Raw genomic sequence first — 24,506 nt, 5'->3', positions numbered from 1 at the left:
TTTCCAGTGATTTCCTTTGTGATATAAAATTGGATTTAGTATAGGGACTAATTCTCACTATTAATTAGTTACTCATGCTATTATTAACATATTAGATGTTTTTTTTTTTTGTACTTATAAAGCACATATTAATTATGGCATAACGATATTCTACAGCCTTAATCCTACCCTTATACCAAAACTTAACAACTACCTTACTAACTATTAATAAACAGCAATTTAGATGAGGCAAAAAGTCATAGTTAATAGTTTGTTAATAGTGAGAATTGGACCTTAAAATAAAGTGACCTTAAATTGCAAAACAGTGCTATTATTTTGAATGCATTCACCATTAACATTAAATGATATTAGATTAGTTTTGTGATCCATCCTCATTTTCATAAGTAAGATCAGTACTTACTACTACACATCTCTAAACACTTACGTTTGTACAACCAGATACTTTTTTTACTATATTGTCTAGCCCTAGGTGTAACTTAAAGATGCTCAAGGTTGGTGTTTTCCTTGACACAGCTGTTCAATTTTTTGAGTTCATCTATTAATCACATACTCTCAGGATTGAGGAGAGTGTTTGCATTTTACTTCCTCTATTTGTTTAATGAGGGGCCTGAGAAATCCACTCAGTGAAGCTGATACATTTTATTGTTACTCACAGACTCTCAGCACACTCCAAACCCTCAGCCTGTCTGCAGTCGAGTCAAGTTAACCCTGATGTTTTTACACTCTCCCCTCCAGGCCACCTGTCATTGCAGATTATGTCAAACAGACCCTTGTGTGTGGTCAAGTCAGACCTCATTTGGAAATCTTTCTCTAGAGTATTTTTGTCTATTAGCATAGCATATCATTAGCAATAACAGTGTCTTGGGTTAAATAGACTGATCAACGTATCTTGAATACACATTAATTAGAGGGAGAATCCAGTTTCGTGAAGAGGATGTAGAGATACACTAGCGTTCTGTAACTGTACTGTTTGTTTGTTGAGCACCAAATCAATATATCAAAATTATGTTATAAAGGATCATATAAACACTGACTACTGAAAATTAAGCTTTGCCATTGTAATATTTCACCATATTACTGTATTTCTAAACAAACTGCAGCCTGTGTGAGTGTAAGAACCTAAGTACAAAAAAAACGGTTACCAATCCCAAACTTTTTAACTGAACAGTATATCAAAAAATATTATAAAGACTATGAAATTCTGCTGAATTAGTCACAATTCTGTGCGTCTCTGCGGTAACCGCATTCAGAATCGTCTGTAAATGGTAACAGTGAACCGTACAATTGATTTACTTTCTGTAATTGTTGACAGGTGGAAAATAACAGTGTGATCTGACATGAAGTGACAGGCACTGATAGTGAGCTACATTAGCAAACATATACACAGCCCACTACAAGACTGTTGTCAAATAACTCGTCCACAACAATCAGACTCAAAGTCCTTTACGTAGAGAAGCAGGAGAAGCACACACACTCACGTGAACCCAGTGAAAATGGAATACAACTCCGGAATTACTTTTAAACATGAGCTGTAGGAATTAATCTTCCTTTTAACCTCAGGAAAATAACAATATGTGTTTGTCAGTTACTTGGGTAAATTATTACAAAGTATTTCCCGTGACTCATAGGTGTTAGTTGCATCATTGTTGTCTGAAGAAATGTAAGATGTTTTTCTTGATTATTATCAATGATGCAACCAAATACAAGGCCTTTTGTAATGACGCTTGTGAAATTATACTAATGTTATAGCTCAAATTCAAAGCAAAACTGTTTTTATATTCTCCATTACCCGGGATAACTTGACACGTTTGCTTTTTTCCAGAAGAGACAGGCGTGTGCTTCTTATGTCTGTTTGATTGATGCGCATCTGTTCTATTTCAAAGCCATGTGTTAAATAGCAATTTCAATTTTAAATGTACACTGTAAATGTGATTTTAGATTAATGTGTATAGTGCATTTTACTTACTTTTTACCATCTCAGTATTTTAAAGGATAATCAAACAATGTCATTCATGAATCATAATTATATAGCAAGCCATGACCCACAATGACATCATTTACAGCCACGTCTGGTTTGCTGTTGCCAACCTTTGTAATAAGTCACACCAGAGTTTTTATGGTGTTTGAAATGCATGAGGTGACATTTATTACATTAGTCTTGCAAGAAGTCTTGCTTTTCTTTGCTATCCATCTTTTTTCTTCTCTTTGACTCTCTGAATTTGCTTCATCAGTTCAGCCAGGAAGCGATCATGGGGAATAAATCATAAATCATGGCTTCAGCATTTTATTCTCTCTGTTACTTCTGACACAGCAGATAAGCCTCTGAAAATTCCCAGTGGGGAAACCACAGCAGGAATGGCCATTTTGGATGAGTCAAGGTTGAAAGGCTACAGGAAAATTAAATGTGTATGAGCAATGCAGGTGTTTTCCTTATTGACACATAGAAAAACATTCATTAACAGACAGTGTAAAGCTGTCTTTTCACTACCTCGCACAAACCACACACCAGAAGTCATTCATTTTCAGTGAAGAGTAATACAGGAGCTGCATGGAGTTCTGATAATATATTTATAATTTCAGGTTCAAATTTCAGCATTGGGTGCTTTGAAATATTTTAACTTATGTGTTTAGACCTTGTCTACAAACTGGATGTGATGTGTTTTTAGTTAAAACTATGAGATTTGAAAAAGAACAAAGAATTGCATTTTATTTATTTTTTTGGCTTAAAAATGTCATGCTTCAAACACTATTTTTAACAAGTTTTTAAATAAATGTCTAATACCGCAAAAACCTCAATTATTATTGTGTTATTCCTGTCAATAGGTAATTCTATTTACATTAACACTGTAAGCTACTTTTTGGAATATTATTCCACAGTCTTTCTCTGTGTGATTGACAGATTCAGTTTTAGTGTACATTATTCAGCAGCAGTGAACCCCTCTCCTTCTAAAACAGCAATTCCCCAAATCCCTCAGCAGCCAGAGCCAATCAGAGAGCATTTATGCTGCCCACTGAACACACTGTGTGGCCATACAACGCGGCAGAGAAAGAGAATGATGGAAAGCAATACGATTTTTGGGAGTTTGGCCATGAAATGGAAAAAGAAAATATTTTACAGAGTGGTAAGAGGAGAGACCAGCACACCGAATTCACTCCTGCCCTGATCTCCCCCCTTTTACCCCCTCTCTCGTTCGTCATTCATGATTAATGTGCCGAGACTGAATGAATGATTAATGACGGGAGGTTGGCTTTGGCTGCTGTATCAGCCTATGACAGTGTGGCGCTGGAGCCTTAGTGACAAGATCCATTGCTCTGTATTTTACCGTTTCAACTTGCCTGTGTGTGTGTGCAAGACTGAAAGAGAATTTGGAACATTTGTTCTTGCATCAATTCCTGCTGAGCATCTCTAAAAGTGTCTTCGTTGTCTGTCTCAGTCACACTCAGTCTCTCTCTAGCTCACACACACACACACACACACACACACACACACACTAATACTCCCTCACGGACGAGTGGTCAGACACACAGTTGTAAGGGATTGGCGCTTGGTTTGGGGGATCGAGGGCAGATGGTCTAGCTCTAGGACCCAACACCACATCGGTATGCACAGCAGAGTGGGGGGAAACATTTCTGGAAGGTCCTAGAGGAAAAAGGAATTGGAGAGTGACATGAGGACATTTAGCAGGACCTTGCCTAAAGCAAGTGTCTTTGTCTGTTTCCATCTACAGCCTCCATCATTCACTTTTAACTTCTATGTGTCACTCATTGGGAATGACAGCTAGAAATGATGGAAGAGGGGTGGGGTTTGTTGTTGGCAGAAAGTGATGCACAGATTGAGAGAGTGTTGGATGGAGAAGGAGTGTGAACAGTTCGTATATTAGATTGAGTTCTAAAACTGATTTTGATGTTGAAAAGCAGGTTTAGTGACTGCAAAGAAAACTGCTGAGGCATTCTTCTGACATCACTGGATAACACAGGAGCTCTTTTGCATTTTGTGTCAGCCTCAAAAATATCTTTAGCTGTACAAAAGGTTTTACAGTTGAATTTCATTTAAAAATGGCTACTTGTGCTGTATGTGTTTGTTAGGTGTTGTTTGTTGAAGGTAAAGTGTGCAGTTTATCTTAGGTCCGGTCTGTGCACCCTTGTCTTTAACAGAGTATTAGTGAGGAATTATAACATGACACATTTGGCTTGGCAGCTGTCAGATATAAGCTTTAGAAGGAGGTGATTATCTTGATGTATTAAAGACTGTTCATCCACACTTAGCAAGCTCATTGCAAATATGTGTGTGTGTGTGTGTGTGTGTGTATGTGTGTACCTGGTATTCCCTGCATTGTGGGGACCAAATGTTCCAACAAGTATAGTAATATAAGTCATTTTTACCTTGTGGGAACATTTTTGGTCCCCATTAGGAAAGTATACTTCCATTTTGATGTGAACACAGCTAAATGTTTTTTGAAGTACACTTCATTTCATCATTTGATTTGATTTTGTCCAAACAAAGGAGATTCTAGGAGAATATCTGTTTAATGTCATCCCATGAGTTCAGACACTGAACAGGATATTAACATTCTGAACTTCTCTAAAAATGAGCATTCATTTACTACATAACATATCTGTTGGTTTCATAGCAAGAACAACTTGTAGAGATCAGACTTTTATGGCTCTTAGTGTCACTGTGATACTCTGACACTCTTATAACACACTACAAGATGAGTGTGATCCGTCCTCTTCACAAATCTTCTCTGTCGTCCTTCTTCTCTCGCTGTTTCTATATATATATTTCTCTAATCTCTTAAATACACAGACAGTAATGGAGGAAATGAGTGTTTCACATTTAAAATAAAGAGGAACATATTAAATGCACTGTTGTGCAGATGCTAAATTAAATTCGCCATGGGCATCAGATATAGCACATCTTGAACTGCATTCAGATTTCAGAGCCTCAACCCACATGCAAATATACATATCTGAACAGAATTACTAATCCTCACCAATGCTAAACAGACTTTCAGAATATGTGTATGTAAATGTCTGGCTATGCTTATAAGAAATTATCCACACAAATAAAGTAAAACCAACTTGTAACAATATTGAAAGCGGTCTTCACTACTTAAAAGGTTCATGAATCATGTTTTGCTGTAGTTTGATGAGTCAGTTTAATGTCAAGGCTTGTGTGAAGGTTAGGGTAGGGCAGGGGTTCTCAACTCTGGCCCTCGATGTCCGCTTTCCTGCAGAGTTTTCCTCCAACCCTAATCAAACCCACCTTAACAAAGCTAATCAAGATCTTCAGGATTATGAGAAAATTACTGGCAGATGAATATGACCAAGGTTGGAGATAAAGTCTGCTGGAAAGTGGACCTCAAGGACCAGAGGTGAGATTGGTATTGGGTGTAGTAATTATTATTATTTTAGTAAGAATAGCCTAAAAGGTCTGGGTGCAATAAAGAAAGTTGTCTGTTTATATATATATATATATATATATATATATATATATATATATATATATATATATATATGACTTATTGACAATTGCTAGGATCAATCTTTAGATATATGAGATTTAATCCATGCTTCTTTCTTTTTCTCAGCAGACATTACTAGGCTTGGTTCCACTGATTTTAGTGGTGTAAATAACTTTAGCACCTTCCTATTGGACCGTGTGTCTGGGATGCTCTACCTTGGTGCACGGGATGCAGTCATCGCTGTGGATACTGCTAATCTATCAAAGAGGAAGATGGTGAGCTCTCTCTTTTTTTTTTCTTGCAGTGAATGTTAAACATTTTCCTAAAGGTTTAACTTTATTATTCATGTAGTAACACTTTATGGTTACATTTGTTAATATAGTTTATGCTTTAATAGTATTATGAACTAACAAATAACTAGCAATGAATTATAGAATTTATTAATCTAGAGAATTGATTCCTAAACCCAGAAATGTATTTTTCATTTCTGGTTTCATAGTCCCGATGTCAATGATTCTTCAATTCTTTTTTCGATAAATCTCTGAAATATGGTCTGTGGTTAACACAAAGCACAAGATATTTATACATTTTATTCTATGATATAAAACAAAAGACAAAATTAATTTTTAATTATATATATATATAATATATTAATATATATATATATATATATATATATATATATATATATATATATATATATATATATATATATATATATATATATATATATATATTTTTTTTTATTTATTTTTTTTTTATTTTTTTTTTTTTACTTTTGTTGATTGTATTTATATCCTTCAAAACTCATAGTTGGTTTCTAGCTTGGGTTAAGCTTATTGTCAGGTGTTACCGGTTATGCTAATTAAGTCAACTGACACTTTGCAAAGACCCTTAAGACGGGCGTACATGGTGCAATTTTTGCTGTTGTCCGAGTTTGCATGCAATTTTTTTCGATCGTGTGGAAATCGTGTATGCTCGTATGGCCACGGCTCATATCATGTGCGAGGAATTATGAGTCGAGCAGATTTACTTATGAGCACTTCCAGACCTCCAGATCATTTTAAAACATGTCCAAAAAAATTTGTGAGCTATCGGTTTGAATTCGTCACGTGTGTGGTTGAACGAGCCTGAAGTTGACCAATCACGAACTAAAACCACAGAAGAAGAAAGACGAAGACAACAGCGCCACAGCTAATATGGACTATTGACCAGGAGGATAAACTGTATGAGCGTTGTATGAGGTTTCTAGCAGCACGTACCATGCTTTTTAATGGCCTCGGTGCTTCAGCGATGCGAGTGTGTGCATACCTACTTACGGTCTTGCGATGCTCGCATTTACTGTAAGGGAAACGTTACATACGAAACTTGGCTAGATGTATATAATTAATATATAGTGGTATATCAAAGACATGGGGAAACATCCTCCCTACATTATTGAGTACCTCTGTGTGGAAATGTATCAATATACAATGAGATTGCTTTATTCTTCTGTTGATTATGTGGATCAGCCTCAGCGTCAGGTTAATCAGTCCACAAGGATTTCTTCTCTGATGTTCTTCTCAATGTTTCTCACTGGCAAATGAGATACACAGAGATTTCTGATAAAAGCATGTTTTATGTACTTTATTTGATAACATATTTTATAACTTTAACTGTACAATTAAACGTAATGTAATTATAGTAGGTTTGCATTAATTAAAAGATCGCTGTTTGCATTCATGTGTGTTTTTATCAATGTTTATTTGTTTTGTGAAAGATCTGCAGCATAAATCATTATCTGTCTATGAGCAGCACATGCATATTGTTATTCTTTTGCATTAATTATCAGATAAAACAGATATTAAAATTAGTCATGTATTACTTAACTGTGTAAAATAATAAAATATGTTGTAAAAATAATGAAGAAACAAACTGATGTATGTGCACAATTCAGAAATGGATACTGATAATTTGATAGATAATTTGCAGCCCACGTCTCACGAGGTAAATATTTCATTTAAAAAAATCTATGTAATACAAAATTTTTCGAGAAATAAGTAATTTGTACATTAACATAATTGGTAAGATAAAAATACATTATGTAGCTGTGTATACACACCATGAGTTCAACTTTCATTTTGTGAACAGTAGGGAACAGTAGTGTATTTAATTCATTCACCGGACCCAAACATACGTTTCAAATGAACTGGCTCAGTTAACATTTATAGTAATAATAGCAGTGATCTTATTTGCATTTGAAGTGATATTATAAATCCCGTAAACATATAGAAGGTAATATTTGGATTTCTCAGATTCTCTGCACTGACGTTTAGCACAGCCGGAAGAATCTTTGCACACACTCGCAAGACCGGAAATCCAAGGTGACGGAGATATGCAACTAGCCCATTCTCTCTCTCTCTCTCTCTCTCTCTCTCTCTCTCTCTCTCACATACACACACACACACACACATGCATGTGTAGTTTACGGGGACTCTCCATAGACGTAATGGTTTTCTATGCTGTACAAACCTACATCCATCACGGATTTCAATTAAACACTGTTTAGTATTTATGGAATTATATTCCGGACTTTATTCGAAAGGAATTGCAAATTGTATTTGTATTTGCAGAATTACCGGACCTGCGTTCTCGCAGACATCACCCTCCCGAGTCAAATGCACAAAGTCTGAACTACCGAGGATGCAAGTCCAAAATCAGCATAGCTACTTTGTACTGTCACAAGTCTATTTGCCTAATATTCCCGGTGTTACGGTTTAACTGGTTACCGTGTTACCTGGTGACCAATTTCCTGGTTCAGGTCTCTGCTGCAGATGTGCTGGAACGACGGCAGCAGACTCCGCGATTCTGAAAGCACAAACTGACGCGATATTAAGTGTTTAATAAACGCAGACTTGCTCATTGCATGATTCAGATATTCTTGTAAAGATTACAAGTTATTAGTATGATCGCCTGTTTTGCGGCTGAAGTAGGATAAACAAAAAAATAAAGTACATCTGTGTTGGCGCGGGTTCGAACACGCGCTAAAAGACGGTGCGCCGCACCGCGAGCGAGAGTCACTAACCACCGAGCTACACCGACTCAGCTCATGATCTCTGGAATCAAGACAGGACTCTCGGCGTCACATCGTGCAGCTGCTGAATCAAGGAAATGTGACCGTGTTAACTTGTGACCTGTCTTTACCTATTTTGAAAATAAACCATAGCAGACCACTGAGTACATTTTATGGTTCATGATGTTAAAGAACATTTCATAACGTCTCAGACAACTGTACATTTGTGGCTACTGTGGTTTAATTATAAACACTATCGATAACTCATATTTACCATAGTAAAACATACATTTTAGTATGATCGAAGATACGCACATTTTTCCAGAACAGACTTGTATATGTGCACTCCCAGAAGAGATGAGAAATGGATTCGTGCTCAGCACCACAAAAAGAACATAAAGTGTCAATATCAGGAAACATCTTTTTAAAGTAAAGCTTCACAGGATAGAGAAGATTAAGTAATTTTAAGACAAACCCTTAACCTTATTGGTTATTAAGTATTAAGTATTTAGATGACAAAGTCCACACTAATTAATTAATAATTATTTATTACCATCGACTGTGAGTGACGTCACTTCCCAACACGCCCAATAAAATGGCCCCACCCCTTTCACTTGATTGACAGGTTTCCGTGTAGACGTTAAAAATTCAAATGCAAAAGGAATTGCGATTCCATTTGAGTTTTGGCAGAGAGAGTGAAAAGGCAAATGTGGTAATTAATATTGCTATTTAAATATGACAGGCTCACAGCTCTTAAGATATGGGAAACACAATTGCAAACGGACTTTGCATTTCCATTTTAAATTTGGCACACACTGTGCGTTCGCTTAAACGAAAATGCAAACGAAAATGCAAACGGTAATGCGCGATTTGCATTTGCGTTTGGATTATGTCACATTTTATGCGTCCACAAATTGAAAAAACAATTGCAAATACAATTTGCGGTTCCTTTTGAATAATGTCCGCAATATCATCCCATAGTATTTTTTAAAGCCATTTGGTTTACGAGGGCACAGGAAATGTCCTCATAAACCATGTTTACATTGTAATACCCATGTCATTATAGATATTTGTGTCACCATGAACCATATACAAGAACACACACACACACACACACTAGGGTGACTCCTGGTTTCCTTTTGCTGAAAAAGAACCTGTATGTCTAGAAAACAGTCACGGCTCATTTCAATATTTTATATGCAGTTATGAGAGAGGGAGAGCAGTTATATTAGGCGCATTCAACTTGAAGCAGTGCTGCACAGAAGGATCACTGTATGACATCAAAGTACCGCGAGAGTGAGAAGAGAGCACACAGATCCAATATATTCGAAAACCAAGCAATTCGAATATATTGGATCTGTGTGCTCTCTTCTCACTCTCGCGGTACTTTAATGTCATACAGTGATCCTTCTGTGCAGTGCTGCTTCAAGTCGAACGTGCCTATCAACTTTGTGCGATTGCTTCGGAAATTGGCAGGTCGTAAAATCGTGTCTTATATCACCTCATCCGGACGATTTTCATATAAACTCACTCGTGATGTGTGCGTGGACGTACGATCTTCCGACCATCCGAATTCACAACGTGTACGCCCGCCTTTAGTTGCTGTTGCTTCTTTCTTCAAGCCACTGCACTTTCACACCACACTTTATGTTCTCATGCTGTGAAAAATACATTGCAACGCTAAAAAGACACTAACAACATGCTGACAGACAAGACAGAGCAGGTTACTTTTGGTTTAAAACAATGGCAGTTTTCAAAATTCGTAATTTTTTTAAGAACACAAACAATAAATACCATTTTGTGGTTCTTTAAAATGTTGTGACAGATCACTGTACCTCAGTTCAAGCGGCTCGTGAACCGGTTATTTTTTTACTCTTTACTAGTTATAGCATAAAATAAACATGAATGAACATCAGAAGGTACCTTGTTTCAAATGCGGAAAGATTTAAATACACACTATTTTTCAAGTTCAAGTCCACCAACATTAATTTACTTTCCGGTCTGGTTTTTTTGTCGGCCAAAATGGTAGGTGCAGCGTAATGATTGATCAGATCAAGTGAAAATATTAAATCAATTAAATTATTACACATATAACCAAATGCCAAATAACAACTTTCAAACTGCACATCAACACACTCACATACAGTCTTCATAACAGCCAGCACAGGATTGAATACACTGCTTTTCATCAAGCTAAAGTAGATGATCTCATCCCTGGTTGCTAGTGCAGCTCTCTAACCAAATTAACCCCTCCCAACGCCCCTCCCCTTTCCCCCGGCCGCCACATCACACTGTCTCCTTTCATCAGAGTCAAAATTTATCACACAATGTAATGTGTCTTCACGTCCGTTTACCCTCAAGCACACACAGAGCATAGGACATGCTTCAAAAGCACCTCCATCTGCACTGTTCATCGTCTGGAAGCTAAATTACTCTGTGAAGTGCCATGTAATATTAGATATTAAGATTAAGGAGAGCTGCTGTGGTGAGATCATAGCACTGATATCTTGATAACTTGTTTCCTGTACAGTCTTGTCCCAAGGCAAAGTGTTTTAGATTTTTTGGGGTTAGAATTTCTCTGTAAAATATATATTTTTTTAGCTCATTGAGAACATATATTTATCATTTTAACCCCATTTCAATGTAAAGAATATTTTACAGACAACCAGTCAGTAAATAAAAAACTGAATAATTCACTAAAGAATATAATTAGGTATTGTATCATCCTAAAGGGATATAATTTGCAAAATAAATGGTTTAAATGGACATGAAATATTGATTTGGTTTGAAATTATTTGATTATGTGAATAGAAAGACCACAGGGTGCCATGACAGATGTGGAAATACCAGGGTGTTGAATCTCAGTATATAAATGTTTGCACATCCCTCAGGAATACTTGATTATGATTGATCAGTTACGGCATTCTGTGATCAAATGTTTTTGTATAATGATTTTATTTGTCTTTATAAACTGTATATTTGACTGTTTTCTCAGACAACCAGTTTTTGCACTGAGCTAATTATAAACATCACATATCATTCTATTGTCTCTTTAATCTTACATCAATATTTTAATGTCTGTTTATATATTTTGTCAGCTATATAATATTTGGTTTGTGCAAAGAGCAGGAAAACACACAATCTGAAAGACAGTATCTTGTTTGGCAGAATATTGATGGCCACACAGTGACTAGGATCTGGTGTATAATTGGTCTATAGGTGCGGTCCCATTTACCACTGTCCAGACACCCAGACATTAGGAATTCTTTGTGAGTGTGAAAGATTTCTCCACACTCTAGATTACTCTATGGGTTATAGCTGGTCACACAAATTTGCTGCATTGACAAATCAAAAGCTGTTCTGTTTGAAAGTAACTTCTTTGTGAGCTGTCTATTGGTACACCTGACAATGAATACTTGGTCAATGTCCCTTTTTAACTGCCAGATTGTACCCACATTTCACTAATGTGACTGCACATTAAAACAGTGTTTTTCAAATACAATTTTTTTTTTGGGGGGGGGGGTATGTTGTTTTATATTTTTATGTTTTAGCATTTTAATTCAAATAAGAGTTATGTTATTTTAATATATTTATGATAATAAAATAATTTAACTTAATACTACACTATACTCACCTGAAGCCATGTTATAGGTTTGTTTAAGGAACATGCTGGAATTTGAAATTTCTTGTATTTGTATTCTTTAATAATTGCACTGACCATGGATCGGACCTGACTTACATTTCACTGCTGGTCATATTCTCTATATAACCATGTATGTGACAATTAAAAATATTGAATTTTGAACATGTTTACTCAAAATATTTTTTTTTTTTTTGGAAATTATAATTTTTCATGAGAACTATCCCTTAAAATCTGCTGTTTAATGTTATATAAATGGCCACAAATGCTATTTTCAGATTTTGTTGCTGAATGTATTAATATATTTGATACCTAAATAAGTAGTTAACCTTTACAGGTACTGAATATACATTTTAATACATTTTGTTTTGCGTAATCACTGCTCACATGGTTTCTTTTCAACCAGCGAACAGTCTGAAGTACTGATCTCTCTCTCTCTCTCTCTCTCTCAATATTTATGTAGATTGAATGGAGTGTTCCAGAAGAAAAGAGGAAATCTTGTGTTGCTAAAGGAAAAACAGAGGTAAAACTGTATGGTGTCTGTTTGATGTGGGGGGATGTAAAGAGCTCATTAGCAAGCAAAAAAATAAAAAATAAAAAGATATTAACCTTGTGAAAGGGTTGGAAAAGTTCCTACTTCCAAAATCCACTTTTGTTTATTTTTTTAGGAATATTTTTAAGGGTGCCATTAGCACTGGACCAATATGACAAGTAGTCACACTTTCACTGACACTCAGCAGCGTGGATGCAGTACCATCGCAAAATTAAATATTTCAGTTACAGATACCACTGTAGAAATACACTATTCACAGAAAGCAATGGTTAATTTATTCTGTGAGTAAAAGTGTCCAATAACAGGGGGATTACCAAGATGAGTAATGCTGTTTTTCTAAACTAAAATGTATTTCTTAATGTTTAAACCTTTTTAATATAAAAAAAATATACACTGAGTGCATATTTACATTTAGTATTGTGTGCATGTCATTCTCTCTGTCCTTCTCTGAATTGAGAGTGGCACATGCGGCGAGTGTGTGTGTGAGAGATAATGAGCTCACTTATTTGTGGTTAGTATTCATTGCTTCATTGATGGGGGGTGGGGTCTGTGGGTGATTGACAAGTGGGCTGAGGCCCTAATGGGGGAGGGTCAGAAAGGGTGTGATTAGGCAAACAAAAGGTATGTCATGATAGAAGGAGGAGAGGAAGCAAAAAAAGATCTGAAGGAGTGAGCTAATTGACCCTGGAGACTCGCGACTGGTCATTTGAACAAACACTTTTCCCTCTCACACATTCACATCCGATTAAAACACATGGAAAACTCTAAATCAATACGGGCTGGGCTCTCATTAATCTTTATTGATGTACTTAATGGTCTGTCTAGCCCTGAAACTGAAACTTTTCAAGTAAAGTCAGCTGGTTTTAATCAAGATTAGAGCCTGGTATTTGAGATAGGATGCATTTGTGAATGAAAACCTCTTGTTTGCCTTATATTGTGAAATGTCAGTCATTACCAATTAACTGTGCCCTTTGAAGGATCCAAAGGGGAGGTCTCACTGTAGAAAATCTCTCTCTCTTGTTGTTTTCGGCAATGTTTTGAAATAGACACATTCACATAAGTCAGGTGTTATACATTTGAATATATTTTAAATGAAAATTTCTCCCAAACAAACTAGTGTATTTTATTAGTCTTACAGTGTGTCTTGCTTTACTTTGCTGCCCCTCACAGGACGATTGCAGGAACTATGTCCGCTTGCTGGAGTTTCTGGATGATGCACGTATATATGCCTGTGGGACCTTTGCCTTTGATCCCCAGTGTGCATTTATTGTAAGTCTGTGTGTTTCCACAACTACACCAACTCAAGACTTGTTATACAATAAGTAGGACGATTAAAAAGAAATGTGTAAAGTAAGACAGCTATACTATGTATAGTATTTCAGTAAACCTGTTAGCTTTAGACTAATTGACTGTTTGCCTCCAGTGGTATGACTGTAAGCGTGTATTCCTCTCTCTCTATTATATTTTCTTCTTCGTCTAATTTATGTTCATTTCTTTATATTTACAGACAGACAGAAATTATATTTATCTGCATTCTCTGCCTCATTTAGAACATCTCTTCATTCTCTCTGGAGAAAACTGAAGATGGTAGCATGAAGATGGAGACAGGGAAGGGGAAATGTCCCTTTGAGCCCAGCCAGCATTACACAGCAGTCATGGCAGGTATGAAACACATGCTTACCTAAGGCCCCATCCACACAGAGACGTGTTTAGCTGTATACACATACATTTTGTATCATATAGGTGTTTGTCCACACAGATCCAGCATTTTGGGAGAGTGAAACCGATATTTTTAGAAACTGGGTCCCAGAGTAGATTTATTTGAAAATGCCACCCTTGCGTTTTCGTGTGGACAGCGAATCCATATATTTTCTGAAACGATGACATCATCAGCCCACGTCTCGACCCTAGTCAGATACGGCTACGTCACGTAACAACAACAAAAACATGAACAAACACTGAACGATTGTCTTATTATTAACTAACATTAACACAGATTAATAAATGTATTGTTCCATGTTCATTTGTATACCGCACGCAAGGTTTATTTGCATATTCCAAGTTTTCTTCTCAGTTTTTAGTGTATTTCTGTGGCAGAATTACAGCACCACATACTGGTCTGGCATGTATACTACATCGTTTTGTGTTGGTTTTGTGGTTTCGTGTGGACGCAGAAATTTCTTGAGATGAGGGGGGAAAAATAGATTGAATAGGTAAAGCTCTGGCTTAATGTGGACATAGCCTAAATAATGCCATGTTGAAGATATATATTGCTTTTGCACATGAGGAAAGCTAATCATAGCCTAAATGCTAAGGTATGCCCCTGTACGTATTGGGCATTTAGCTTCAGAATTTTTTTGTGCCTCTAAGCAGCAGAGCTCTTAGTTACTTGGTATGCATCTGTATTGTAAACATGGCTATAGCCTGATTCACTACAGTCTTCCTTCGGGGAAGCTAATACTTATTGCCAGTGACATAATATGATTGTTGTAGCCAATTAAGATTGGTATAATCTTTCCCATAGCATCAACACCATAATGTAGCATCTTGTCCACTTCTCATACATAACCCTAAGATGTTTACTTCTTACGGGCCATTGGCTGGCCTCCAAAGTGTAGGAGATTTCAGGGTGCCATACTTGTGGGGACATTTGCTTCTTAAAATGCTTTAACAAAAAACACATTGAAAACAAATAAATGACTTAAAAGGTAAAAAAATTAAAAATTATTTTTTATTTCTCTCTCTCTCTTTCAGGAGGGATCCTTTACACTGCTGCCACAAGTAACTTTCTAGGCACAATGTATGACATATCCAGGGCAACAGGCATCGAGCAGGAACGCATCCGCACTGAACAATCAATCAATTGGCTTAGTGGTAAGACACTCATCCATCCATTCATCCAGACAATTTACACCTAGATTGCTTATAACCACACTCTTCATGACTTCTGCCTGTTTCTGAACTCAGATCCAGAGTTTGTCAGTTCTGCCTTCATCCAAGAGGATAACAAGAACAATCCTACTGGTGAAGATGACAAAATTTACTTTTTCTTCACTGAAGTAGCTAAAGAATATGACCTTTACGCCAAGGTCAAAGTGCCCCGAGTGGCCAGAGTCTGCAAGGTAGGAACTAGAGCTGGTCATTTTTTTGTGTGTGTAGTCTCTCTAGTTTTTTATGGTTTGGATTGGTAGAAGTCTCAGAGGGATGTTGTACAGTAGTTCTGCTGTCAGCTGTTTCAGTTTAGTTCCGATATCTTCAGTCACAAAGTCCTTCTATTCTTTGCCATCTGTCAGTTATTTCCTATCATATCTGAGCTATTTTTGTTTCTCTCTCCTTTTATTTAGTCTGATGTGGGTGGTATGAAGACTTTGCAGAGGAGGTGGACGACATTTCTGAAGGCCCAGCTGGTGTGTGAAGATCGAGCAAGTGGACAGCGATTTAACGTTCTGACTGATGTGTTCACTGTACAGCACCAGCCTGGAGACCCCAGCAGCACACACTTCTATGGCATATTCACCTCACAGTGGTACTTTGTTCTGTTTCCTCTTTGACCTGATTTGACCTTCTGTGCTGGATTCATTTCTTTAGAATAATTTCTTTGCGTTTTATTCCTCCATGATCATTGTTTTGTTTTTTTGTCCTGTTGTGTTGATATGTAATGTGTAGGGAAAGAGGGGAGCTGTCAGCCGTGTGTGTGTACAGTCTGGAGGAGATCACCAAGGTGATGAATGGACCCTTTAAAGAATTGAAAAAGACCTGTGAGACCTGGATAAACCCAGAGCCTATACCAACACCCAGACCAGGACAGGTATACAGCTGACCACTCAACACCATACCGTACCATATAATTAATATTATACAATAGATGTAGTTCATGTTTTTTTTATTCACAGTACATACAGACACTAACAGAGCAATACTATTTAAGTCATTGGCACTCACGTCACCAATGAGATTGTAATTGTTGGATTTGAGTACATCAGATGACCACTTATCCCCCTCATTTAATTCGGGGCACTAGTCAAAAACTACTTTACACTGAAAAAATAACCCACCAAATGACCCAACGTGCTCAACCAAGTAACTGGATTGTAAAAACAAACAAACATTTAACCAATCTAAATATATACAGTAGTATTAGTATGTGTTTACTAGGAAACCAACTAATAAACTTAAGAGTTGTTAACATCATGTTTCACTAATTATCTGTATTGATCCTTTGTTCTTTCATAACTCTCAGTGTTTAAATAGTGCTCTGATGGAGCAAGGCTTTGAGTCCTCCCTGAAGCTACCTGATAAAGTGCTGACATTCGTGCGTGATCACCCGCTTATGGAGAACAGTGTGGTGGCAGCACCCCTGATGATAAGAAATGGCATCACATACACTAAACTTGCCGTTACCTTAACAATGGCCTCCAGTGGCCTGAAGCAACACATGACTACTGTTTTGCACCTTGGAACAGGTAAGAGATATTAAACAGAAAATTAAAAAATAATAATGTAATAATCATTTGGTCATCATGTATGTTTTATATACATGTGCATGTGTTGATAGATCATGGAGAGCTGCACAAAGTCGCTGTAGTTGGTCCGAATGCAACTCTTATTGAAGAAGTCCCTCTGTTTTCTGCACAGGAGCCAGTGAATAACATATTGCTATACAAAGTAATGACTTAATGTGGTCTATTTAATTATTATTATAATTAGTGATATAAAACAATACAATGAGTTAAATCTGAATTCATACATTTGGCCTCCTTCCTAAATCATGTTACTAATATTTAGAGACCAGTGAATGGATAAACTGACCCTCTCTGTCTCTCTGATGTATAGGATGAGGCTCTGGTGGGCACTCCTCTCTCTCTGGTGAAGTTACCCATAGTGGGATGTTCTCTGTACTCTACCTGCGAGGTGTGTGCACGTGCCCGAAGTCTTGGCTGCGTATGGAGGCATAAAGAGGGAAATTGTGCTTTGAAGTAAGTCACACACAAACACTAATATACACAAAAGCATATCAAAACACACAGATTGAGTCTTCCTTTGTTCATTGTCGTCACATAGTTACATTTATCTTTCAGGCCTGGTGAACTGGTAGAAGCAGATGATTTGGTCAGGCAATGCGACAAAGAAGAAGGTAAGTCTGACCGTGGTGCCTAATATCTATATTGCATACCAGTGGCATGCTGTCGATCACCACAGACACTCATTTCATCTCTGTGTTTAGAAATGAACTGGAAATAACTTGATAGTAAATATACTTACAATTGCATTATGTGAGCAGACTGAAAGGTTTAAAATCAGAAATTACTCATAATATTATTAATTTTTTTTTAAGTTTGTGTTGTATATTTATGCAGATGTTATCATGCACACTATTGCCATCTTTGCTGCTACTAGATATTCATTGTAATAAGTACATATACATTTTTAATTAAAGTCTCTAAAAATACTTTATAATATTTTGCTTTGTTTAGGGCTTTGAATAGATGAAGAAAAAAAAAAAAAAAAAAAAAAAAATATATATATATATATATATATATATATATAAAGCTGTCATAATTTTACAATTTATTACAATAGAAAACATATATTTTAAATCATAATACAATTTCACAATTTTAATGTTTCATTGCATTTTTAATTCAATAAATGCAGCCATATAGTGTCGGGAAAGACATGAAAATTAATTGTGACCTATGAATTGTAATCTATTTGTTTCTCTGTAACTGTAGGTCTTTGCTCCCCGCCTGTAATCGAAATGCGTGTCGTAAAGGGTCTGCGTGTCATGCTTTCTTGTGTGCAACTGTCTCCTCGTCCCTGCCACTGGGACCATCCTTTACATAGTCACACCCGCCGCCACAACAATGACCTGGAGGTGCAGGTCACAGAGAAGAGCCTAGGCACCTATGTGTGTCTATGTGATGAAGCAGGCAGAGATCAGCCACCCTGCCGCAGAGCTGAGTACCAGCTGACCCTTGACAACCCCAGCATGGAGGGGAACGTGGCCATTGCAGGTGGCCGACACTTCCTGGCTTCACACATCATTTTTTTCGTTGTAGGTTTTGTATTGGGTGTCATCCTGTTGTTTCTAATTTACAAACGGCAAGGTGGCATGAGAGGGGGCGGGAACTCATCATCCACGTTGGAAAAGGGGCGGGACTTGCTTCCTTCTACAGACACACCACAGTCTCCAAGCAGCGCCAGTTTCATATCAGAGGCGGTTCCATTAACCGAGAAAAGGAACGGGACACTGAATGGTCATGGACACAATATGCACCCGGCTGGGAACAACAGCAGGCATATTTATTCTAACTCCAGTGGACTGAAACTGCAGGAATCAGCTGTGAACCTAGCGGAGGAGCTGGATGGTACAGAAAGGGCGGGATCAGATGGGGATGAGGAGGGATTGGGGGAGGCCCTATGTAAGATGGAGGAGGAGTTTTCTAAGATTCCTTGTCCAAGAGGAGCACCTCTGGCAAAGTGTGAAGAAAGCTCTATCTAAACACCAGCACAAACGTGATTTTTGCGACTACACTCTGTGAAAGGCTCGCAAACACAGATGGAGGGCTGGAGGAGAAGAGGAAAGCAGACAATCAAAAAAACTGATACACATTCCAAATAAACGATTGACATGCGCAGTCGCACAAAGAAACACACAAACCAATAAACTGCATTTGTTGGAGGCTCCTCTACTACTCCTTTAAGTCACTGTCCAGTCCATTCATCCCTGTGTACATAACATGCTGTGTAGATCTGTGTCTATCCTACTGTTTCTGCATGTATTTTTTTAGACGAATAGGCACTTTTGTGTACCATCCTCAAAGCCATGCGCACCCACATGGAAATACACAGTCTGTGCATCTGTGTGTGTGTAGATCTTAGTTGCTCGGTCTGTTTCCTCTTTGAGGATTCAAAGTCCAAAAAGGTCTTTCAGAGGCATATGACCCCTCCGCAACCCAGAGCAGCACAAAGCCAGGAAGAATCTGCTAATTCTGGGCTGATTACTGAAATAAAATAATTTGATTTGTCACCAAAAAGGGCTTTCAAGCAAGAAACCCCTCTGTGATTGATGCTTCACAGCAGCAAATAATGAATGAATGATAAAGAGACCTGAAATGTGATTTTTGCCTTACATGTAAAGCAGTTTGCGTACTGCTAATGAAGGTACTGTGGCCTATGGTAGGGCTGGATTGTGGCGCCCTGCAAGAGAAAGGAACATAAAGCGGCCCTCAGAGCATATAGTATGAGCTGGCTCCCTGGACCCCTTGATGTAAAAGAATGAATAGGGGCTTTCGCACTGGAGACACCTTTCATAGCTCCTAGAACTATTGGCAGATGTACCCGCTTTTTGGCGTGTTTGCACCACAGGAACTAGGAACGGTTTTAGTTCTAGGAGCTCAGTTAGCTCCTACTTCAGAATAGGGTCTAAAACAGTTCTACTACCATTGACGTGAGTGTATGCTTATCGGCTACATTAAAAAGCCATGTAAAAATACTTAATCCATGAACATGGAAAACAGCAATAACAGCATTTACCTGTTGTCTGTTGTTTTGTTCTTATCTCAGCCTCAATATGTAACACTGCAAGTTGTCATAGGAAATTTCGTCTCTTAGTCCAACTTTTTGCTCTTTCAGTCATGTAAATTGTGCATTTACAGTCCATCTCCATTATCAAAAAACAAAACAAAAACAGCTCCAATCATGGCATTCTCCATTCACCGGTTCTTGATGTTTGTAAATGTATTGAATAAAGATGCCGCTGTCGGCTGCTTCAAAGTTCCAGGCGGTGTGAATGCAAGCAGGAAAACAGCCAGAGCAAGAACCTGGTTCTCAAGAGACCACCTTGCAGACTAGTTCCTAGAACTACGCGGTGCGAAAGCCCCTGTTGACATGGACCACCAAAGAGTGTGCCAATGGGCCTTATGGACATGATTCGATCCGGGACTATAGTACCCCAGTCTGAGTGAAGAGAGAAAATTATTAACTATTTAGCAGTCTTCTCCTGTATGTCAGACGTCTGAACTGATAGTAGATAGTGAAAATGGGACTTTACTTGACCACTGCAAAGTCAATCAGTCACATTCAGAGCAAGGGACTTGTTCTTCTCTGGAATGGGGCTGCCAGTGTTTTGTGGTGTCACGAGAAGCAGTCAAACCACTGTCATCCGTACAGGGACCAGATGTAGCATGTTCTCTTCATAATAATCTGCACAGACAAAGGACCCCAAGATGATGGACGTCGCTTTATATTGTTTAGCATGAATGCCTATTGAAACTACAAGGAAATCATCAAAACGGAAATGAAGAGTGAAGGATTGATACATAATAATTGATTGTTTTGAGTTTCCCTTTAAGGACAACGAATGTGGCTCATTTGAAGGTATATTTATCCCCAGTAAAGTGCATGATACAAAGTAGCCATGAATACAGAGCTACAGATTTGTAATACGATGATCAGGGGCTACAGGTTAACGTAAAGCACTCCAAAGAGTGTTCTATTTATGTAGCCACAATGATGTCTGTTTCAGAAGTATGTAAATATTTGTGAATATAAAAGAAAATGAGAGTAAAGATTTTTATTCTCTCGTTTCACCACTTGTTGGGCATGGTCTGGGTGGGAGACGAGTGTCAAACAGTCCCTCTGCCAGCCTAAATGTTGGATCACATTTAAATGCCATTTCCTGCCATATTCCATTAGAATAACTTGGATCTACTTACATTCTCCATTTATTTATTTTGTATTTTTATATATATATATATTTGTAACATAATGTCAAAGTGACAGTAACAATCGGGATTATGTACAATATATCTTGTCTTCTAAATCTTCATCAGCACTCAATAAAATAATGACAACAGGTACATTCAACCCCGTAAAATCCTCGTTTAAAAATCCTGATCTTCTTTTGAGGTGATAGTTATGTGATAGTTTCAAATAAACCTTCAACCCTCTCAATGTACAATAGTAAATCTGCTGTAGTTTAACTTGTCCACATGGTTTTATGTTAATATTATTGAAAATAACTGATCATTTAGTGTTACATGCTCTTTGTTGTTTATTCCGAATAAAGACATATGTTCATTAATGTACAGATATGTTGTATTCTAAGTTTCTATTTTTATAATTTATATATGATGAAGATAAATTGACATTTGTGTTTCGAACATTTATTGAAGGTGTTTGTGTGAATGGCTGTATGTGTGAATGCCTTGTGATGCCCTTTGGAATAAAATAAAAACTACCTCTCAAAACAGTGTTTTTTAATAAATTTCAAACAGTTAAAAACTATTGCGGATGTTAACACACACACACACATAGTAAGTAAGCTATTGTTTTAACAGCCTGCTGTTTATGTCATTTAAAACATCCCAAAATATTTCAAGTAAAAAAAAATATATAGATTATTTGTTAGCTTTTTCTGTAAAAAAAAAAAAAAAAAAATACTGTATAAGTAGTAATGTTCAAGTCATTTGTCTCTGATATTTCAATGGTGTACAGTCATAATCTTCTTGGATATTTAAATTGTAGTAGGCCTATGCTTGTAACTCATTTGACTGAGAACAAAATATGTTAAGTGGCATCAGACTGCACACAGATGCTGTCTCAGACTATAACCGAGAGACGATAATAGTTTGTGGATATTGGTTTAATTTAATACTGAATTTTTAAAAATGCCTCGTTTCAAAAGGGCCAGCAGTGCTGATCTATTGATGTTTTTCGGTCTTTTCTTCAGAGCTGGGTTTGCTGTCAGCTGACTAACTGTTTTCAGATGTTGAACTGGATTCCATAACGGGGCGGGACCAAATCACTCCGAAACAGAAGAGTGGAGAAAACCATAGACAGTAAAAGAAATGGACACAGCGACCCCATTGGAACTCAATTGAGACAAATGAAGCCCAGTTTTAGCGTTTTTTAGCACTTCCGTTTCTGACGCGCAGACTCAAACGAAGCTTGACGACGTCAGCAACCTGTCTGCCAGATGTAAATCTTCGAGTAGCTGTGTGTGCAAACTGCCATCGTTAATCTTGCAGAGACGGCGAGCTTGAGCGGGGAGTTCTTTGTCGTGAGTGAGCAGGAGTAAGTATTCTGATTAATTATTTTGTATAGTATTTTAAAATGTAACGCCAGTACGCCATATTAAGTTAATTGCCTGCGAGCTTCTCCTCCTGTCTGTACGGTAATGCGACAGAGAGCCGAGTGGTTATGACGCAATCGTTAGCCTATTTTTTACAAAAACTGTTTATAAGGGGCCATAATGTAACATAGAAGGTAATGGAGCCCTTTATACATTGTCGTGTATCTTTAGAAATAAATAATGGACAAACAGAGTCTTTAAACGCCTCAGATGTAAAGTTATTCGCTGTCAAAGTGACGCCAAAATGAATGGGAGTCAATGGGAATGCTAACGCAAGTGAAGTTCTGCTAAAAGATGGCAGCCCCCACCCGACTTCAACTTCCGGTCGAGTTCCTTGCCCCTTGGAGAAAACAAGGAGGATTCCTAAACATTCAAAGTATTTCGTAACAATTAACCTTATTAGGGGATCAGCAAAATGGAAGGTGAGTTTATTTTTATAATACTAGGTGGCGTGTATAATACTGTAGTTATTTTCCCGCTTCATTTTGTTAGGAATGTACATGAGCTACTGCTTTGTAGAATCGAAGTGAATATGTGTGAGGCATTTTTCAGCTTAATTTTGCGATTTATTTATTTTTTTAATGTAAGTGTTATATTTGCGTTAGTTATGACACTGTCGTCGACAGACGAACCCCAGATCGAATCTGGAGAAGATCGGAATCCCGGAGAGGTAACGTTACTGCAAATTCGCTTTGAGAAAAACCCCAATCAAAAACTCAAATACTTGGAGGGTGAACCCAAAATACTAGGGGTGCGTGAACCTATATCACTTTACAGTTTAAATGCTGACATGCTTTTTGTTTGTTTTGCTTACAAACTGGATGTAAAAATGGTCACTATTCACTACAGCTAAAACATTGTTGTTTTGGAAATTGATTACTGCTGTTCAGAAGTTTGGGATCAGTATGGTTTTTAATATTTTTAATGGGTTTTCATATGTTCATCAAAGTTTCATTTATTTGATTAAAAGTATATTAAAGGAAAAAAATTATATTGTGGAATATTACAGTCTAAAACAGCTCTTTTTATGTGAATATATTTTAAAATGTAATTTTTTTCTGTGATGCAAAAATGAATTTTCAGCATCATTACTCTAGTCTTCAGTTTCCCATGATCCTTCAGAAATTATTCTTATATGTTGATTTAGGCTATTAGAAAAAAGTTGTGCTTCTTAATATTTTTTGGAACCTGTGATACTGTATTACATTATTCAATATCTTTGATGAATACAAAGTTTAAAAGAACAGCATTTATTCTTAGAAATAAATTATATATATATATATATATATATATATATATATATATATATATATATATATATATATATATATATTATATATTTTTTTTTTTTTTTTTTTTTTACATATTTACTGTTCAAAACTTTGGGGTCACTTTTTTTAAGAAATTTATATTTTATTATAAATAAATAAAAACTTTAAACTCTAAATTGTTAGAATCTTATATTGTTAGATATGATTTGTATTTTAAATATAAATTCTGTTCTTTAAACTTTTATTCATCAAAAAATCCTGAAAAAGGTATCAGAGGTTCAAAAAATATTAAGCTGCATAAATGTTTCTGACATTGATATTAAATCAGCATATAAAATCATTTCTAAATGATCATGTGGCACTACTGATATATATATGCCTAAGTAAGCA

At 36.8% G+C, this 24,506-nt stretch overlaps 1 protein-coding gene across 1 annotated transcript; it reads left to right on the top strand.

The window, feature by feature from the left end:
- The first annotated feature begins 5,575 nt into the window (after positions 1-5,575).
- On the top strand, positions 5,576-21,801 carry LOC127939078 (semaphorin-4F-like). Its single transcript, XM_052536083.1, has 13 exons — positions 5,576-5,740; positions 12,621-12,680; positions 13,881-13,979; positions 14,261-14,372; positions 15,465-15,584; positions 15,678-15,832; positions 16,055-16,236; positions 16,377-16,518; positions 16,951-17,173; positions 17,266-17,375; positions 17,544-17,686; positions 17,789-17,844; positions 18,443-21,801. Exons 1-13 carry the CDS (start codon positions 5,672-5,674, stop codon positions 19,210-19,212), a joined length of 2,241 nt encoding a protein of 746 aa, XP_052392043.1. The 5' UTR covers positions 5,576-5,671; the 3' UTR covers positions 19,213-21,801.
- The last annotated feature ends 2,705 nt before the right edge of the window (positions 21,802-24,506 follow it).

The sequence above is a fragment of the Carassius gibelio genome, chromosome A2 (assembly GCF_023724105.1).
Source record: "Carassius gibelio isolate Cgi1373 ecotype wild population from Czech Republic chromosome A2, carGib1.2-hapl.c, whole genome shotgun sequence".
Lineage (NCBI taxonomy): Eukaryota > Metazoa > Chordata > Actinopteri > Cypriniformes > Cyprinidae > Carassius > Carassius gibelio.
The sequence above is the reverse complement of the archived record's forward strand: the minus strand, read 5'-3'. Positions and strand labels throughout refer to the sequence as shown.

Bases quoted from the DNA above. Each gene is read 5' to 3' on its own strand.
- LOC127939078 (XM_052536083.1), top strand. From the start codon at position 5,672: ATGCTCTACCTTGGTGCACGGGATGCAGTCATCGCTGTGGATACTGCT. The intron at 5,741-12,620 runs GTGAGCTCTCTC...ATATTTATGTAG, and splicing joins ATCTATCAAAGAGGAAGATG to ATTGAATGGAGTGTTCCAGA. The intron at 17,687-17,788 runs GTAAGTCACACA...TTTATCTTTCAG, and splicing joins GAGGGAAATTGTGCTTTGAA to GCCTGGTGAACTGGTAGAAG.